General features: G+C 39.7%; 2 protein-coding genes across 3 annotated transcripts; both read left to right on the forward strand.

Moving 5' to 3' along the window:
- The first annotated feature begins 3,114 nt into the window (after window positions 1-3,114).
- Window positions 3,115-13,762, forward strand: hoxd4a (homeobox D4a). 2 transcript variants are annotated; one of them, XM_042495004.1, is made up of 4 exons: window positions 3,115-3,981; window positions 4,381-4,477; window positions 11,974-12,033; window positions 13,670-13,762. In XM_042495004.1, the coding sequence occupies exons 1-3, from the start codon at window positions 3,513-3,515 to the stop codon at window positions 11,990-11,992; spliced, it is 585 nt and encodes a 194-aa protein (XP_042350938.1). In that variant the 5' UTR covers window positions 3,115-3,512; the 3' UTR covers window positions 11,993-12,033; window positions 13,670-13,762. The 2 variants fall into 2 exon arrangements, with proteins under 2 accessions (XP_042350938.1, XP_042350937.1); XM_042495003.1 differs by lacking the exons at window positions 11,974-12,033; window positions 13,670-13,762 and having other exon boundaries at window positions 4,381-5,523.
- hoxd3a (homeobox D3a) lies at window positions 13,763-16,064 on the forward strand. Its single transcript, XM_042495002.1, has 2 exons — window positions 13,763-14,213; window positions 15,313-16,064. Exons 1-2 carry the CDS (start codon window positions 13,772-13,774, stop codon window positions 16,062-16,064), a joined length of 1,194 nt encoding a protein of 397 aa, XP_042350936.1. The 5' UTR covers window positions 13,763-13,771.
- The last annotated feature ends 2,583 nt before the right edge of the window (window positions 16,065-18,647 follow it).

The following is an 18,647-nucleotide window of genomic DNA, read 5'->3' on the forward strand; positions in this document are numbered from 1 at the left end:
AGTAAGTGCAACTTTGAGGGTTATTTATGGGCCTGCGCGGTGTTGTGAGTGGCTGTGAGGAAACACGTGACGCCATTAAAGTTTGTTTTATGGCCCGGGACTTGACAAGCCAAAATATAATTCTCATTGTGTATTAGTAAGACCGTCCAGATGGGTTGGAATAGAGCTTTGAATTGGCAGGGAGCTTATACCAGGCTGACTTTTCCCCTTCAGCATGGATGCGTTTGTTCCACGGTGTGCCATGTGTTGCGGTCTCTGCGGTAAGCTGTGTTTTATCATTATGCTCGTGCTATGGGCGTGTGATGTCATAGTGCTCGAGCTGTACTGTTTCCTGCCTCTAAAAGCGGCAACAGTGCGCGCTCAGGACGAGCACAGATAGTTAGATGATGATGCTGCTGGAGGGAAATTGTGTTTAATGTTGTTACTGAGCTCGGTTTGGGTTTAAAGCTCTTAAGACTCAATCGATGCTTTTTCGGATGGCGTTCTTCACGTTGTTGTTGTGATTCACTGCTGCATTATTGAGTTACATGGTAGCATTGGGCTTGTCGTGTGCTTGGAGGCGAAAAAAAATCAACCTGTTATCAGACTTTTTAAGATTCCTAAAGAAATGGGTGAAATTTGGTGAAGGCCTCATTAAAGAAATGCAAGTTTATGTGCCGTCATTATGTTGCAGTTTTCATAATTCACAATTCATTTGTGAGACAAAATAACCGTGGCAGCATTCACTACATTAAAGTTAATGAACAACTAAACCCAGAATTGAGGTTACAACAATAAAATCGCCTTTTTCGCATTATTTGGCCGCTGCTGCAGGCCTAATGCATTTATACTGCAGGCCTTTTAAATGATTAATTTCCTCAGTCATTGTTAGTAATCCAGTCTAACTATGGTTAAATAATATTTAATAGAATTTGAAAGGGAATTTGCTCCATATTTTCTATTATTACGCATCAAAAAACGCTCACTTACTTCGCCCGAAAATTAGATTAATTTGGCCTCCTGTTTTCTGTTGCTCCCAAACGCTCAGTATGGAGATTTTAAAATAGAAAAATCTTGCAATTGTAGTGAAAAAAAGACACAAGCTGAACTGGTTACCCTTTCGTTTAACACAAGCTGGCAGGAAACGCTGACTTTATCATTCTTTTGTTGTGATTCTCGGCTTTGACCCGTCTGAAGGGCTGGCAGGGGAAGGTGAAAGACAGGTCAGGCTGTCTAACTAATATTGAAATGTGAAGTGCAAGAACGAATTTTTACACTCTCTAATTTCTCTTTTAGCTCTGATTGAAACGAATACTTGACGTTTTGGTTTAAATATGATGTCATATGAAGAGTGGAGTTATATCTGCGTCATGATAAAGTGTTTATTTCGTAGGTAAAAATATAGAAATAAGCGTCAACTCGTCTGCTAATTTAGCTGCTTTCTGTTTTATTCTCACAATTTTTGAAGGCCTGTATCGTGACTTTCAACTTTTCGATATGAATCAAGCTTTGATCTGACAATGCAACATCCAGCAAATAATTAGTCTCCTTTTTTAAATTATAAGGCCTATTTAAGAAAACATGGACTGTATTTATGGCCCAATCTTTATTCCAGAATGGTGACATGAACTAGTTTCACATTTGGCCAATTGTGCTTCAGATTAAGTGTCAAACTCTTATGTTTATACACATATTTGGATGAAATGATGATATTATAATATTGATTTCGGTGCTTGTGGGGAAAAAAAAGCTGCTCTTGTTCATTTTGGAACATCTTCAGCATTAATTCATGTCTCAGAGGGACTTGCAGTAGCCGCCATGGTGCTTTAGTTAATGGCTGACGGGGAATTGGTAAACTTTTGCACCCTTTGAGCTGTCACCAGCACTGAAAATAATTGAACTTTTGGATAACTTTGTAAATGATTTCGTTTGACCTCGGTGGCCTCTGGCTTCATCTTTTGTGGCGATAAGCTCCACCATATTTGGCTATCAAGCAACTGTTCTCTCAGTATCTCTGTATAGCTTATTCGACCAAAGCTTATTTGATTATGAGGTGACAGCTTGGAAAAGTTATGATTATTCTTTAAAGAATGTGTTTTTGTTGTAATTGTGAACTTGGAGTGTGATAGAAGTGGAGAAGAGCTACTGCGCAGAAACCTGGTTTGAGCTGAGATTCTGGTTTTTCGTTGAGTGTCTTTTCAGCTTGTCATTTTAACCTGGCAGGAATATCCCCGAGTGGAAGTCGCCTGCAGGGTTACAGTTTGATTTTAGAGGAGCAGTGGCTGACATGACTTTTGACCTAAACTCGAGCTGATGCTTGTACCAAAGAAATACAGTAAAGGGAAATCACAAAAACGAAAGCAAAGGAGGAAAAAAACTCCAAAAATGATACTAAATAGAATAATACATTTTAATATTATTACAGCCTATAATGTGAATTCCCCAGTGTGTGTTTTGCCACACATGCCTCTTATTTCCTTTTGTAACTTTGTTTCTGTGGGCCACTTTGTGTATTTTGTTTGGCTGAAGTGCTCTGCAAATAAAGTGCTGTGGTTATCGTTGCTAAAAGCGGGCTTGCCGTCGTCTATATATACCCTGTAGAACCGAATTTGTGTCATAAAACCATAATCACAGATTCGATTCTAGGGGAGTATATGGTCGATGAAAAAACTTCGATTTATTGCCATTTTATTCTGATTATGATCAGGAGTTTGGTGCCTGCTGTCAGATGCTGCAGTGACAGTGTTGGCTCATGGATGAGAGTAAATCTGACAACACCACATACTTCACCAGAGGCGCTCTGGGGCATGGTGAAACTCTATAGGCTTTAAAGGAAATCTGACACAAAATGTTAGAAAAATCGGGGATTATTTCTATTTTAGCGTGTCGGGATTGGAATGAATTTACTAACAGACTGAGCACACTCCAGCTGTAGCTTGTTCCTCCTGCTTGTGTGTCCACATTATTGATTCCCAGAGGCTGCTGCTGCTGGCCAATAGGCTCCTGAGACAGTTTTTTCAAAGGGATGGCAGCAGATGAAGTGATGAGATTCGTGTAACTTTTGGATGACCCCTTCTTGACAAAGACAGTGTCCATCAATTGTCCTCAGTCATTATTCGCTGCTTTTATGCCAAGGGGCTTTTTGTATCTTTTGTTTGTGAACACCATGCCTTCAAGTTAGACTTAGAAACTGACATATTTTTCTATCTGCTTGGATGAAACAACTCTAAACACAGTCAGATTATCACATTTCTTTATATGTGTAATTTTATAGTTAATTATTGAGGTAAGATTGAAATGATGTGTGTTTTTCTTTATTTTTTTTTTCCAATGTGCATTTTATGCGCACGCAGATGTTTCAGTGTAATTGTTTGTTTTTTCCCCACCGAGGTCCAATTTTGGTGTATCTTAAGTTGGATAAAATTGCTTTTAGTTGTATGTTTACCCGTTTATGGACCAGCATCACCTCTATTGGCCGATCTGGTCACATGGTTCGCTAACTTTATTCAGTTGACACCAAGTAGGAGGGCTTTATGGAGGGAGGAAAAAAAGACAACTCGAGAAAAATTAGTATTTTCTACCTTCAGAAATTAATGGCCATGAGTTCGTATATGGTGAACTCTAAGTATGTGGATCCCAAATTTCCTCCCTGCGAGGAATATTCACAAAATAACTATATATCTGAGCAGGGCTCGGACTACTACAGTCCATCGCAGGACACAGACTTTCAGCATCCAGGGATCTACCCACGGTCAAACTACACGGAGCAGCCCTTCAGCTGCAACACTGTGCAGGACTCCACAGTGCAGCCACGGGGTCATGTGCACGAGAGATCCAGCCACTCGAGCCCTTTTAGCGCACAGACTGAGCAGGGGCCCCCGGTCCAAGTGGCCGGACCCCGGACTTGTGGACAGCAGCAAAACACAAAGAGCCAAAATGGGATACAGTCCAAGCAGCCTGCAGTAGTTTACCCCTGGATGAAGAAAGTCCACGTAACTACTGGTAAGATTTCTTCTTCTTCCTCTTCTTATGGACCAACTGAGACGTGTACTTTAGAAATCGTTCAGTGTAATATTTATGGGAGTCTTTGAAAGGCCTCGCCAATTACACAAGTCATAAATTTTTATAGCTCAGGAAATAGGCCGCTAGGTGAGCGCCTGAAAGCTCCTGAAAACACATATTGACCGGTTGTAATGGCGCTTAAATCTGCAGCAAATCTGCTTAAATTCACTTAAAAATCACTCACTTATTTCCTGCTCTCGCTTCCTTGTACATAAAGTTTGAGCGCTCCGGGTCTAGAGAGAGAGAGACGCCTCTTGTGTTGTTGTTTTTTCCTGCATGCTGCATTGGCCACATTTGGTGACTTTTTCTCCACACTCTTGTTTGTTTTCTTTCTCCCAGTGAACCCGGATTATACAGGATCTGAGCCCAAGCGGTCCAGAACAGCTTACACCCGGCAGCAGGTTTTGGAGCTTGAAAAGGAGTTTCATTTTAACAGGTATCTGACCAGGCGGCGGCGGATTGAGATTGCTCACACTCTTTGTCTCTCCGAAAGGCAGATCAAAATCTGGTTTCAAAATAGACGGATGAAATGGAAGAAAGATCACAAACTGCCCAACACCAAAGGCAGATCTGCACCAGCCTCCAGCCATCTGCAGAGCATGCAGAAGGACAACCAGACTGATATCACATCATTATAAGACAAGAGGAAGGTGTTTTAGAAATAAACTGTACATAAAAAAGACAAAGGTTGCATCTGACTTTTGCATGGACTGATGTTGTTTTTAGTCATTTTTTTATTTAACAAAAAAAGACCCCAGCAGCAGTGTTGACTCCAGATTGAGTCAGAAAATCAATCAGTCTTTATAAGTGAGAGGTTTGAAAGTTCTGTTTTTATTTTCCTCAAAGAGACAAAAACATCGAACTTTTCTTTTTCTTTTTCTTTTTTTTTTCTTCCTTTTTTTTGGACGCCTAAGGACGTTAAAATGGGCAACCTCGTCTCATTTCATGGATTTAAACAAAATGTTGCAGCTCTTCTCACGTGGATTCACGCTGGTTTTAAAGACTGAAATGTCTTTATTCAGAAAAGGAAAGCCCTTGGTTCAAATTACACACACACACAAACACACACATATTATTTCAGTTTTTCTTCCTATTGAAACATCGCATTAAACGCACAATATATAAATATATACTTGAAGGAACCATTATTTTGCATTTAGAGCACGCCAAACACACTTTCGTTAAGTTGCAATAACCCGGCTGAATCTCTCACACCCTCGTTTCTTTGTAACTCGTATGTTTTAACTTATTTTGTACAATAAAGCTTTGAAATTTTCTTAGCCTAAATATAATTCCCAAAAGCAAGACATTCCTGTGTGCATACTATTCTGAGTGCCCTTATAAATCTCTCCTGACATCTTTGTAAACAGTGTACATTTTCAGAGGCTCTCACTTGCCATTTGGAAGTCTTATATGAAAGATCATTTGTTTCTGCATGGCATCGAATTGATATTGGATGTTTTCTCATCGGAAATAATCAAAAACAGAATATTTAGGAGTACAATTGTTTATTTTTCTCGATATGATTTTTTTTACGTCATTATTTATTTGTTTAAAAAAACGTGTAAATTTCGTATAGCACACATACAATTTTAATTAAAAGTATTCGTTAATTAATCTAAAAATATGTTTGAACTCTTGTGGATTATTAGCATGGCTTTATGCAAAGTTTTAGTCTTTAGTTAATGTGGGAATCTTCTAGTTTTTCATTGACACAACCGAGGGGGGCTTTTCACGTCACGTTTCAAGACAGATATTTCTTGTTTTATACCGTCATTGTCTTCGGACAAAAAAAAGCCCAGAAGCTCTCCCAGTACGAAGAGGTCTTCTCTGTGAAGTCTTCGCGATGAGACGTTTGAAAAGGTATTTCAACCGAAGGTCGACAAAAGCAGCAGTGGCAGGTTCATCCAGGGGACACATTTCAGCCGCAAGGACTGACCCCAACACCCCTGACCCGCCGGACAGGCAGCATTTTCTCTCCCAGGCGCTGCTCGCTTTGCTTTGGAGGCTTTTTTTCCACACTTAAAAAACCAAAGCATTCAAAGAGCCAGTGCGCGAACTCTATAGTTTTTACACGTGTTTCGACAGTATTTATATCAGCCCCCAAAAGCTTCTGATTTGTGCATTTGTCACCTCATGTCAATATGCAATCTTTTTGGTTTTATTTTTGTACATGCTTTTTACCTTGTATTGTGCATTGAGATGCGAGAAGTATATTGGAAAATAAAGATTTCTACTGATTATGCATTTAAATGACTGCAAAGACCATTTTGTCGCGAGATTTTTGAAAAAATATATTTTCTTCAGTCGATAATTATCTACATTTTGGGGAAATATTTACCCGGGCCAACTCAGGTATTTGAAAAAAAATCTCTCTCACTCTGCTCAGAACTTTATTTTATTTTCATGTTTTTTTATGGGGTTATTCAGTACAGTTTGTTTAGAACCGTTAACAAACGGATCACTTTTGGTGGGAAAAGAGTTTTTCAACAAGCGTGTGGAGCCATATGGACCTACAGTCCCCCTTTACCAAACATCCACAAATGCACCAAATGTGCGCTGCATGAGCAAATTCAGCCTCTTCTCACGCCAAGCATGAATTTTACGAGCATAAATATATTGTTGTACTTCTAAAAGTGTAGCATATCTTTAAAATCGTGTTAAAGAACGAGTTTCTGCTCTAAATTCTCCCTCGTTATAGCTCTTAACGACAGGAGCACAAGAATGCGCAAAAACATCCTCATGAGCTCTTAGTGGAGCTTTTCAAGGTGATTTTATATAATGAAAACTGCTTTGGGCTCTTGGAAGACTTTGACTTGAGCCTTTATTGCAAAAAAAAGTTCGTTACATTAGTCTTTATTAAACAATAGGAACACAAATGAAGTCTGCTGGCCTCGTAAATTCAAACGGACAAATCCAAACTTTTTCAGTGGCGGTTGTCTTGCTCCAAAATCCTATTACGCCACATTTATAAGCATGTACATATAATAAACTCCTACATATATGATAATAAACCACACTGTGCTTCACGAGATATGTCTTTATTGAATATGACCCATCGCTGCGCTGACCTCCGACCCTCCACACTGCACAATCAGTCCTGATACAAACAAAAGTGGCCATAAACGGACATGTGGAAAGACAATCTTGAGTCACTCAGCAGTGTTTTCATCCCCAGTGACCACTGTCTGATCCCCACTGGGGGCACGCGGGCCTACGGGCGCGCACATGGCGCTTGTGTGTTTATGTATGTGTATAATGGGAGCGTGTGTCATAGATTCAGAGAGAAGCTGAGACAAAGTGATGCTACCAATCCACCATCCTGCCATAAATGATCTGCACATAGATGCAGAAGAGAGGATGAGCGGGAGAGTGGATTGGTAGCATCACTTTGTCTCAGCTTCTCTCTGAATCTATGACACACGCTCCCATTATACACATACATAAACACACAAGCACCTAATATACATATACTTTCCTAAGCTAACTAAAGATTGCTTTTTATTTATTTATCATTTTTTTTTAATATCCAACGTAAACCCCTGCTATCAAAACACGAAATAAAATTAAACACATGACAACACAGCCCCCCCACCCCCCCCCCCCCTCCAGCAATTATCAGGTCAGAGCAGCCTACTACAACGTACAGTGTGTAGCCACACTGACCTACATGTCTGAACAGCAATAAATGGGAGCCAAAGGCAGTGCCATTTTCAATGACACTGCACCCAGTGCAGGAATACAGCGTCGTTGCTCTCCATCCGGCCATATTTGATTTCCAGCTGTTTTCGCAGAAGCCTCTCCGAGCCAGACAACCCCCCTAAGATATATTAAAGTGCGCTGTCTGCATTCAGAGATATAATCCAGAGACTATACCACTCCGCTCTCTATTCTCGACCACGTGATTGTCTAAATAATTAATGCAGCACGTCCCCCTAGAAACACGGCGTCGTCATTAATCGCAAGGACTCTATCAGACTTGAAAACTGAAGAGATCCCCCAAGAAAATAATATCCGATACCCGGCGCAAGCGTAGCCGCGCACTTTAGCAACACATCCGAACCGATGGATGCTTGGGTAGGTAAATATTTCAGCATTTTTCATGTTGCCCGAGCCGCTAAATGACGATATCAAATGTCGTGATATTTGATAAATTGCTGTCTTTGATGTGTGCGCTCTGAGCACGATTGTATATTTGGCTGTGTCGCTGAGTGCATGTCTTCTTTTTTTTTTTTATTTATCGAATATGTAAGAAATGGTAGAAATTTTCTGCTTGCTTTTTTTTACGCATGTGTCTTGAGAGGGATTGATAGTATAAATGGTAAAAACTAAAGGGCAGTGACATGTATTTATGGCTGCTCGCTCTGAATAAATGCTCTTTCGGACACAGCTCAGTTTGGCCCCTCCACAGGGCCCACTCATTCTTTCTTCTGGATCTAATTCAGATTTTTAACAATTTACTGCAATAAAAATGAATTCAGATTTTTTTTTTTTTTTTTTAAAGAAAACAGCATGAGAATTATAAATTGCTAAGTCGAAATGAACATATCTGGATTTATAGTCCAAGTTTTCAACACTAGATAAATATCATTTAGCGTTTAGCTGGAGAGGACAGTGTTGAGATTTCTTCTCTTTTTTATTGTTAGTGTGGGCTGATTTGATCTTGATTTCTAAGAAGTGGTGGAAGTTTGGGCAGACTGACAGTTCAGCCTCCTTGTAAATCATTCTCAGTAATTCCTGAAAGGGTGCGAGGCTGTTGGGGGGCCGGGCGAAAACTGTAAATCTTTCACTTTTATTACCCTCTGAACATATGCTGCGACGCTACCAGTCCTGCATCTCTTCTTCTTCTTCTTCTTCTACTTCTTCTTCTTCTTCTTCTCTGCAAAGATAACCCACTGCTGAAGCAGCCGACGCTCGCTCCAAATCTTCCAATCCATTCTGGTCTTTTTCCCTCCCAATGTATTTATTTATCGACTATCAAACGGTGCCATTGTTCTTTTTTTGTGACATATATTGAAAACAATGCAGGAGAGGACATGGCTCTCTCACTCTTTGTGTGTGTGAGGACAGACACAACAAACAAAAGATGATAATGTGGTTTATTTGAATACAATCCAGCTGGAAGAACACATGCCGTTTATTTCATATATATCTTTTTTTTTTAATGCACATCATCGCAGTTATTGGGCGACTAAAAAGGACATGATAGAAAGTATAACAGCATTCTTTTATAATATTATCCAAAATATTGAACTGTGGTGCATTTAATGCCCACTTTACGCGTCTTATTGTGAATTTTCCCTTTTAAAAACAAGTGAGAATATCCAAAAAAATGCTGCAAATCTCATAGCTGCTGCAACATTTAAAAAGCCCAGAAATTCATTTTAATAATACGCAGACACTAAAAATGCTGTAACCAGTGCTCTGATGGAGGAGAATACAGTGTTAAATCTTTATTATTAATACCTCAACAACAGCACATAATGCGCGTGCTGAAGTGCAGGCGAGTTGTAATTCAGTAGGAGATGAAAAGAAATAGGCAGAGGAGCATTTTCACACAGTTCAGATGAGGAAATAAACGCCACCCTTTATCAAAATGGATTGGTGAGGTAAGACTCGGCTGTAGAAGAGAACAATCACGTGAACAAATATGCTTGTATCTTAAGGCAGCGCCTTTATTTGTCATCACAAAGCTTCCGAAACATCCCAAAAATCCTAATGTTAGCTCCAAATGTGAACAGGCCTATCCCTTTCTGTATATTTCGATGGGTGATTGATTGCCAGGGATTTTTTTTTCTGGAATAAGGATACCTTGTTCGCTTTTTATTGGTAGTTGAATGCGAGTCCTTCCATTCTTTCGGGAATACTGTCTCCACTGGTATATGGAAATGTCTGAAAAACAGCAAGATCAGGTTTAGGACAGCATTGTCTACAGACAAAGGGTGAAGGATTTATTCTAGAGACTGCGTGGAGAGGAACTGAGACTGAGAGGGAAGCTGCTTTATGATGAATTGATTCGCAGGTAAGCAATCGCACAGCAGAAAGCAACCTTTAACCACGGGTTAATATAATGCAAGGAAATATATATGATTTATTCCACTCAGGGAGGTGATGCTTGTTAATGTCGCTCTCGCCGGTGCGGATATGGACTCCACAGCTTCCTCTTCAAAAGCAGATTCATTATTTTTGTAATATTTTTTCTTCGTAAAAAAGCGCCTGCAAATATTATCGACAGCTTGAGCTCGAGCTGCTTTTCAGCTGATTTCACGTTTCGATGAAAACCGACTCGGAGGGAAGAAGAAGAAGAAGAAGAAGTAGGAGAGGAACTTTTCTTTTTGACTCTTGGATCGTAAATCACATTAATTTGTTGTCTTATCGTCACAGTGGCGTTTGCCGTGATTTATGTGGTTTCAGCTATATGGCTTTGTTAACCTGCAACGTTATATTATACATGAATTCATATTGGATGTTTTGAAGGATTACCGGGCTGGATAGTGAACAAGGATAAAGGCAAATGCTTAATTTTCTATACTATTTGGATGTGTTTTTGACTCACTTGTATTTGCTTAATTGTAACTCGTATGAATATTCCTTTTTTAAATTTGATGGGAATAAAAAAAAAATAGGCCTGAGTCGCTATGACAATAAAAGCTTATTATTTTATATTTAAGTTTATTATTCCTACTTTTGCTGCTGTAGATTCTTAAGTGATTTTCAATGGATTATGGTTCAATCTACGTGCACAACATCTTCATGTATGCTCGTAATTATGAGTCTTTGCAGAATGGCTCCTGAATTTATACCAAAATCAACAAAAGCAGAATGAAAGCAAAACATTTTCCTGCAACTGGTGATTTTGTGAGCAGCTCGTATTTTCTCCAGGATAAACAGACATTGCATTTTACTCCAAACAACAGCGAGACGCTATTTTTCAAACTGTTATCTGTTATTTCTTGAAAGTAACAAACATTTCCCAACAATAATAATTATAAAACGCCACTGCATTTCTGTTTAACTTAAATTCTGAGCAGCATTTGAAGGGCTAGCCGACTAACTGGGATAATAACACTTCACAATGAGTCCGGCCCATTGTGTGAACCAAACTTACCGTAACAACGCGTAGGCGAAAAACACTGCTGTTTGAAAAGAGGACCATGTCTGTTACTAGTAGCTCAGTGTGCTCAGAAAGCACTTCAGGCGCAGATTATCGACCAGCTTTAACAAATATTCCACTTCGAAGGAATCTTAAATGTCCATGATCAAAATTTAAAGCAGCAATTATTCCCAAATACAAGCAAAAACAGACGTGGTTTCACCAACAATAAAAAAAATTAAATTAAATAAAAAAATCACAGAAAATTTCCTGAGGTTTAATTTCTACTTTCTTGCCGCCGGTGGAGCATCTCCTCCTGCTGTTTGTGTCCCCGCTGAAAAGCTGCTGTGAATTTAGTTGAGAGTTGAGTCCACTTGAAGCCAAACTGCTCGTTGTTCATTAAACGTTGGCTTAATGCTGAATGACCCAAAGGTCACCTAAAAAAGCTTAAGACTGCTAAATATTTGGGCTCTTTGTGGAAAAAATGCACATGTAGGAGTTTTCTACGTCAAACATTTTAAACAGAGAAAAAAAGTGTGTGGTCATTGCGGTGACAATTATCTGTTTAACATTTTGTAAAACTGAATAAAAAAATAAAAATTAAATAATTATTTGTCCAGGAATTATTTGAACTAAAATATATTTAGGATTTCAGTTAAATTACGGTCATTTTTATGGTAATTTGTTTAAATATGTGAAGATTGGGCCTGATGATATTAATCTTTTTTTATTTAACATAAAACATGGATTTATGCAATGATTTTCAAGCATTTGAGTGTGATTAAAAAGAGAAAAAAGTATCTAATGTGAAGAATTAATTGATTTTATTTCTCTTGCAGGTCGAGGTGGGAGCAGTGATGAATGCGTGAGGGATATAAAAAAGATTTGCGCAAATTTCGGTGAGTAACATTTCTTTAATGAAGGGAGTGAACAACACAGAGCAACTGCTAACAAGGTGAAAGGGTGCTTTGTTATTAGGCAACATATTAACGGTGCTCACAGTGTTTCACAGGAGGCTTAAATCACGGACACAGACATGAGGGATGACTTTAACTTCGCCTGTACGGGTAATTATTTGCGCAGGCCGGAGTCCCATTCCAGTATATCCAATTCTGCGTCTTCAAGACCGTATGAATAAAGCCAAATGAGCCAAATAGCATTAAAATACTATTTTTCCACAAGAAAAAAATGTTTACATCATTTTAAAATCCAACATAAAAACTTGAAATTATAAATCTTAAAGTCAGGAAGAATTTCACCATTTCATCCCACGATTCCCACATTTTAGCCAATGCGTAATCGCCAATATCCCCAGAAATCTCTCCAGTCTGTCTTCTCGGTGTTTGGCTGCAGTCTCGCGCTCAGTCAGACTGGAGGCATCGTTTATAAACCGAGCCTCTGCATGGGAGAAGTCGCCGAGTATGAAATTCTTTCCCTTGCCTTCCTCCTACGCTTAGTTTTACACTTCTGAGGGCTGCGAGTCTTGAGGACTGTTTTGCTTTTCATTCCTCTCTGAGGCCGTTTACAACCATAACATTTGCGGTCATAAATTTTGCTGCGGTCCACACTGACAGGTGCAATTGTTATGCACGGCGCAGGCTGCACCTCCTCAAGCCACCAACATACAGTACAGGGCCCTTTGATATTTGTGTTTCAACTTGTGCTGCAAATGCTGTCGCGCGTTTCTCTGCTATATTCTGAGCACAAATTTAGCTGCTGTCAAAAATATCTAGAATATTTGATACATTTTCTCTTTATTATTATATATTTTTTTTCCACAATTAAAGTTTAATTTTGCATGAATGAATCAGGAGCAGAACATAAAAAAGCCAAAGTATATCGGTTAAGGCATGTGAAAGGCTAATGAAATATCATATTTAACTCCCACCCCCACCCAACATCTCTCTCTCTCTCTCTCTCTCTCTCTCTCTCTCACACACACACACACAATCACACACACACACACACACACACACACACACACAGTTACTCACACACGCCTCTATCACCTACATTTCTGATATTAAAACGAATAATAAACGGCTCTCAGGCGATTAATATTGAGCTTCTCCTGTGCGTAAACATGTGATCCAAACGCATGTGCGCGCGGCTTTGGTGGGCTATATTTCTGCTGCAGGGAACAATGCATGACGGGCTTTGTCAGGCCTTGTGATTAGTGAAAAGGGTATTGTGTGTATGTGTGTGTGTCAAATGCTGATTCAGCTTATTTCTGAGGGACTCCTAAAGCCTCCCAGAGGGTCCTTTTAGCTCAAGTTAAACTTTAACTGTTTTGTGCCAGAAATGAGTCTCGAATCTGGGGCTGTGAGATGTATCACTGTTATAGACACTGTGGAGACAGTTGGTAGTTTATAATTTAATAGCTGCAGTATAGCAGCGCGAGGGCCAAGGAGGGTGAATCTCCTGTTTGATTGTGACTTTAAATAATGAATTTTAAACATGTTAAGAAATTTGGAGCCATAATGAGTATGGGCCTTCTCCATGTGCGTCCTCCATTTGATATATTTCTCTTTATAGGTCACAGACTGGAGCAACGGTGGGAAACACCAATCACGTGAATAAACACCATCCATGCCATTGGATAGAGTTGCACTGGCTTATTGGCTTTGAACCCACAAAATGCAGAAAGCAACATATTACGATAACTCTGGACTTTTTGGAGGTTACACCTTCCCCAAACCAGACTCTTACAACTACGGCCCCGCTCACCAGTCCTACCCCGCTTCCAACATTGACAATGACTACCAGGGCTCAGTGTGTCCCATCCAGACCTCTGCTGTCCGGCCGCCGACCCTCAAAGACAGTGACCTGAACGGAGACTGCATGCGGCAAAGCAGCAGTCAAAGCAACAGCAGCAGCCAAGCCACGAGTATTGGGGAGCAGCAGGCACCTCCACTGTCCGCATCCTCTCCCAGCTCCAACAGCAACGCATCCCAGAAGAAGAAATCTCCATCTAGCGCCTCCAGCACTGCCACGCCGACCCTCACAAAGCAGATATTCCCCTGGATGAAGGAGACCAGGCAGAACTCCAAGCAGAAGAGCAACAACTGCACCAGTGCAGGTAGAGACCACGATGGTGCGTGTGCATACCTGCAAAGGCGTAGGTTTTGTTTCAACATTGGTGGGCGTGGGGGGCACATATGAAAAATGCTGTTTGGGGGTCTTCCACATGAAAAAATAAGCATACACCACTTAATTTCATGCATTCTGGTAGATTTTTACGCACATTAGTGCATTTTCTGTATACATTTATGGTGTAAATGTATTAAATTAAACTACTCTTATACTGTTATTGGGGTGTACAAATCTGCACTTATTTATAGCTTTGTGTGTGGTGGAAAGGAGATGGGAGTGCACTGTAATATCTGACAAGTTGATCTTTCTTAAAAAAAAAAAACCAATTGAAATAATATCTAGGAAACTGATTGCTTTAAAAAGTAAGTAAATATAATATTTACTTCATATCTCATTGATAAGTTTACTGAAAATTTAGTTATATTCACTTAATTTTGCATTGTTGCAACTTTAAAATGACAAGTTTATTAAATCAATCTTTCTAAGTTTTAGCAACTTCAGTAAACCAGCACCATTCTGTGCTGTACATAATCTGCTGGTTGCAAACTAGTCAATTATGTTTGTACTTTTTGTAAAATGTTAACAAAACAGAACTCACAGATCTCCTAACGTCATCATTGACAAAATGCTCTTTGTAATGCTCAAGTTAAGTCAGACTAACTTTGTTTACTGAAGTTGCTAACACAAACAATTTCACTTGCCATTTTTTACGTTGCAAAAATTAAACAAAACTAAGTAAATAAAAGTAAATTTGAAGTACACTTAATAGTTAAAGATAAGATTAATAGATAGATTTACTTTCTTTTTTAAAGCAATTGGTTTTCAAGATTATTTTAGGTAAGATCAGTTTGTCAGATGTATGGTTTAAATGTCTTTAATTTGTCATAAAAATAAAATCCCCTGCTACTTTCATCTTTTCATGTGGTGCACATGTTTCAAATATTGATGGGGACCCCCCAAAATCTTCACATAGTCTGTCTGTGGGGATGGGAGTGGACTGGGCCTTGTTGTGCTCACAGTTTATGACTGCATTATAAAACGATGGCTGTAAAAGAGGCTAAGACGATGCTCTGGTTCCTTCACAGGTGGCGAGGTGAGTGATGAGAAGAGCCCGCCGGGACCAGCCTCCAAACGGGTCAGAACTGCTTACACCAGCGCGCAACTTGTGGAGCTGGAGAAGGAGTTTCACTTTAACCGCTACCTTTGTCGCCCTCGGAGAGTGGAAATGGCCAATCTGTTAAATCTCACCGAGCGCCAAATAAAGATCTGGTTTCAGAACAGGAGGATGAAATACAAAAAGGACCAGAAGTCTAAAGGGCTCGCGCACTCTCCCCTGGGACACTCCCCGGATAGGAGCCCGCCGCTGAGTGGCCCAAATCACATTGGATACTCTGGCCAGCTCCAAAACGTGAACAGCCTCAACTATGACGCGCCCTCGCCCCCATCCTTCGCCAAACCCCAGCAAAACATGTACGGCTTGGCGGCGTACACGGCGCCTTTGGGTGGCTGCATCCCGCAACAGAAGAGGTACCCAGGCTCCGAGTACGAGCACCACGGCATGCAGAGCAACGGCAGCTTTGCCAACGCCAATTTGCAAGGCAGCCCCGTTTATGTGGGTGGGAATTTTGTTGATTCCATGCCAGCCTCGGGCCCCATGTTCAACCTCGGCCATCTTCCCCACCCCTCATCCACCAGTGTGGACTACAGCTGTGCGGCTCAGATACCAGGAAACCACCATCATGGACCCTGTGATCCCCATCCCACATACACAGACCTCACCTCTCACCAAGCGTCTCAGGGAAGGATTCAGGAAGCGCCTAAACTCACGCATTTGTAATAAGTGGTTTCTGTGTGTGTGTGTGTGTGTCTGTGTGTGTGTGCGTGCGCGCGCATGCGTGCGTGCGTGTGTGTGTATGTGTGCCAAAATTATGTTGCGCTCTTTTTATTACCTCACTAGTCTAATAACGGCGCTCCAAGCGAGTCGTGTGTATTATTACAGTATTATTGATATTACTATTAATGCTATTGTGTAATTATTTTCTAAATAATACAGCTTTGTCCATTTCTCTTGAATATTTGGGGATGCGCAGAATGGTTGTTCCTTTTTTTTCTCAAGTGCAATGCGCATTTTTTTTTTTGACTGAATATTTCATGCCGTTACTTGAAGGTAAGTCTTGTAGATCATGAAAGTAGAAGCTCATCTTTAGAGACTTTTAGGGAAATTTTCGTCTGTTTTTGTAGGATCTCATTCTCCTCACGGACATCCTATTTATTTATTTTGCATCATTTATTTTTGCATAATCTTTCGTACTAGCATATAGCCTATTTATTATTTAATTACTTTTGTATTGCACATTATTTATCGTTTCTATGCGAGTATTTATAAGTGTGGAGTTTTTTTGTAAGATTGGACAGATCAGTGCACTTGGAAGTGTTGGCAAAACAGGGTTTGAAAAATGCTACGACTCGCAGTGTATTGTTGAAAAAAGAGCATTTCTTAATTGTAAATCTGGGATCAATGGGGCATTTGATAGTGTATAAACACCACTATATGTCCATGGTTAATCTTGTGTCAAACCTAAAGCAAAACGTAGACTATCGAAGTATGAAATATTATACACACCAGCATGTCATTTTGTGTAGTCCATTACTATTTTTATTTGTCTTCCATTATTATTCAATTCAGTTGGATATCCATAAATTTATGAAACCCTAATGATATTGAAATGTTATATTTTATTGTGTTTAACATTTTGTAAATAAAGTGCTCAAACTTGTATTTTTTTTATTGCATTTGTTGATTTTCCCCAAAACACCCAGCAGCACTGCTTTCTGATTATTTTAGTGAAACTGTCAGGTAACAGTACCGAGGAGGCTTATTGACTCCTCAGCTCTACTGTATACGCTCCAAACAGGGAGAGCCAGTCAATAATTAGACACCAGGATATCTAAAACTCATCAGACGGCTCTATGCTTCCAATGCAAAGTGCATTTCAGCGGGATAAAAGGCTCTGGACATTATTGATGTTTCATTGGGCTTATTGCATCTTCCACATGTCACTGTTTTTTTTTTTTTTTTTTTTTTTGACTCGGACACATGATTACCTCCCTATCTGCTGGGACAAGAGAATAAGCTCCATTTTCCTTTAAAGCAGAGCCTAATCACTGGCGGTCTAATTGATTGGTACACATCTTCAAAATCATGTTTCATAAATTGGAGGAATGGAGTTAAAGAAATATCCACTGATGGCACATTGGTGACAATAAAAGAGAAATAAGAAAAAAACATGCTTTGACATTGGAAATGATGCAACGATGGATGTGTGTGTGTGTGTGTGTGTGAGAGAGAGAGAGAGCAGTTCATCCTTTATTGCTCCTAGAGAGCCATTTCAAAGCTCATTAATCAAAAACTCGTCGCTTTCAGACTCCTCGCTGATCCCTCCTCCTCCTGAACAAAGCATTTGCATTCCAAATCCAAGTAACACATTTCAAACCGAGCAGCCTCGATAATGGTGGGGGAGAAATTAAAAAAAAAAAAAAAAGATATACATATAAGCTTCTGTGTTCACATTTCTGAGATGATACATCCTCAGATTTAAGTGCGCATCAAATGAAATCATCAAAATCTGCAAGTCTCACAGTCACATGGACCCCAAAAAGTTTCAGGCAGCAGTGGACTGAATCTGCCTCCGCACCTAAATTAATAACCTAGCTTTTAAGTTGATTTCATCTTATTTCGTAATAGGATTATTCTTGGGTTTTGGTTGTGAGCTGCTACAATGGGCCACAAATCACCTCAGTATTCAGTGGATGGCGGCCATTTTAACCCTGGGTGAGCTCTTTCTTCTCTCATCTCTCCAGCTGCAGCTCTCCGCAGCTCTCTGCACCGCACTGTGCCTGCGGAATAATCCCAAATAAAATAAATCAGGGCAAACTTAACGAATCATTTTATTCCATGCATAAAACAGCCCATGTATAAAATACTGATTTAAATTTAAAGAAATGCGTTGGAAACAAGTTAATTAATCTAGAATAAAATATCTGACTCGGGTAAGAAGACCAAAATCCAAATCTTGAATATGAAAAAAAATAATGATGGATATTCTTTTCAGTTATAAATTATTTACCTTGATGCCGTCAAACTAGGGAATATTGCCAATAACATTCTCACTGTTGTAGCACCAAATGGAGCAAATGGAAGTTTTAGATTTTTATCCTTATCAGGCCCTTGACTCTGTGATTAGACATGGATGAGATCAAATTCAGCTATGTAGCATGCAAAAGGGAAGTTTCAACCCAAACTGAAGTAGCACCAGCCCAGTTCCTCTGATTAGAGCTGCTCTGCTAAAGTGACTACTTTTAAAAGTGCAGTCTGATTACATGAAAACACATGACTCCAGTCTTATGTTGCTAGTTTGCT

The sequence above is a fragment of the Plectropomus leopardus genome, chromosome 10 (genome assembly GCF_008729295.1).
Source record: "Plectropomus leopardus isolate mb chromosome 10, YSFRI_Pleo_2.0, whole genome shotgun sequence".
Lineage (NCBI taxonomy): Eukaryota > Metazoa > Chordata > Actinopteri > Perciformes > Serranidae > Plectropomus > Plectropomus leopardus.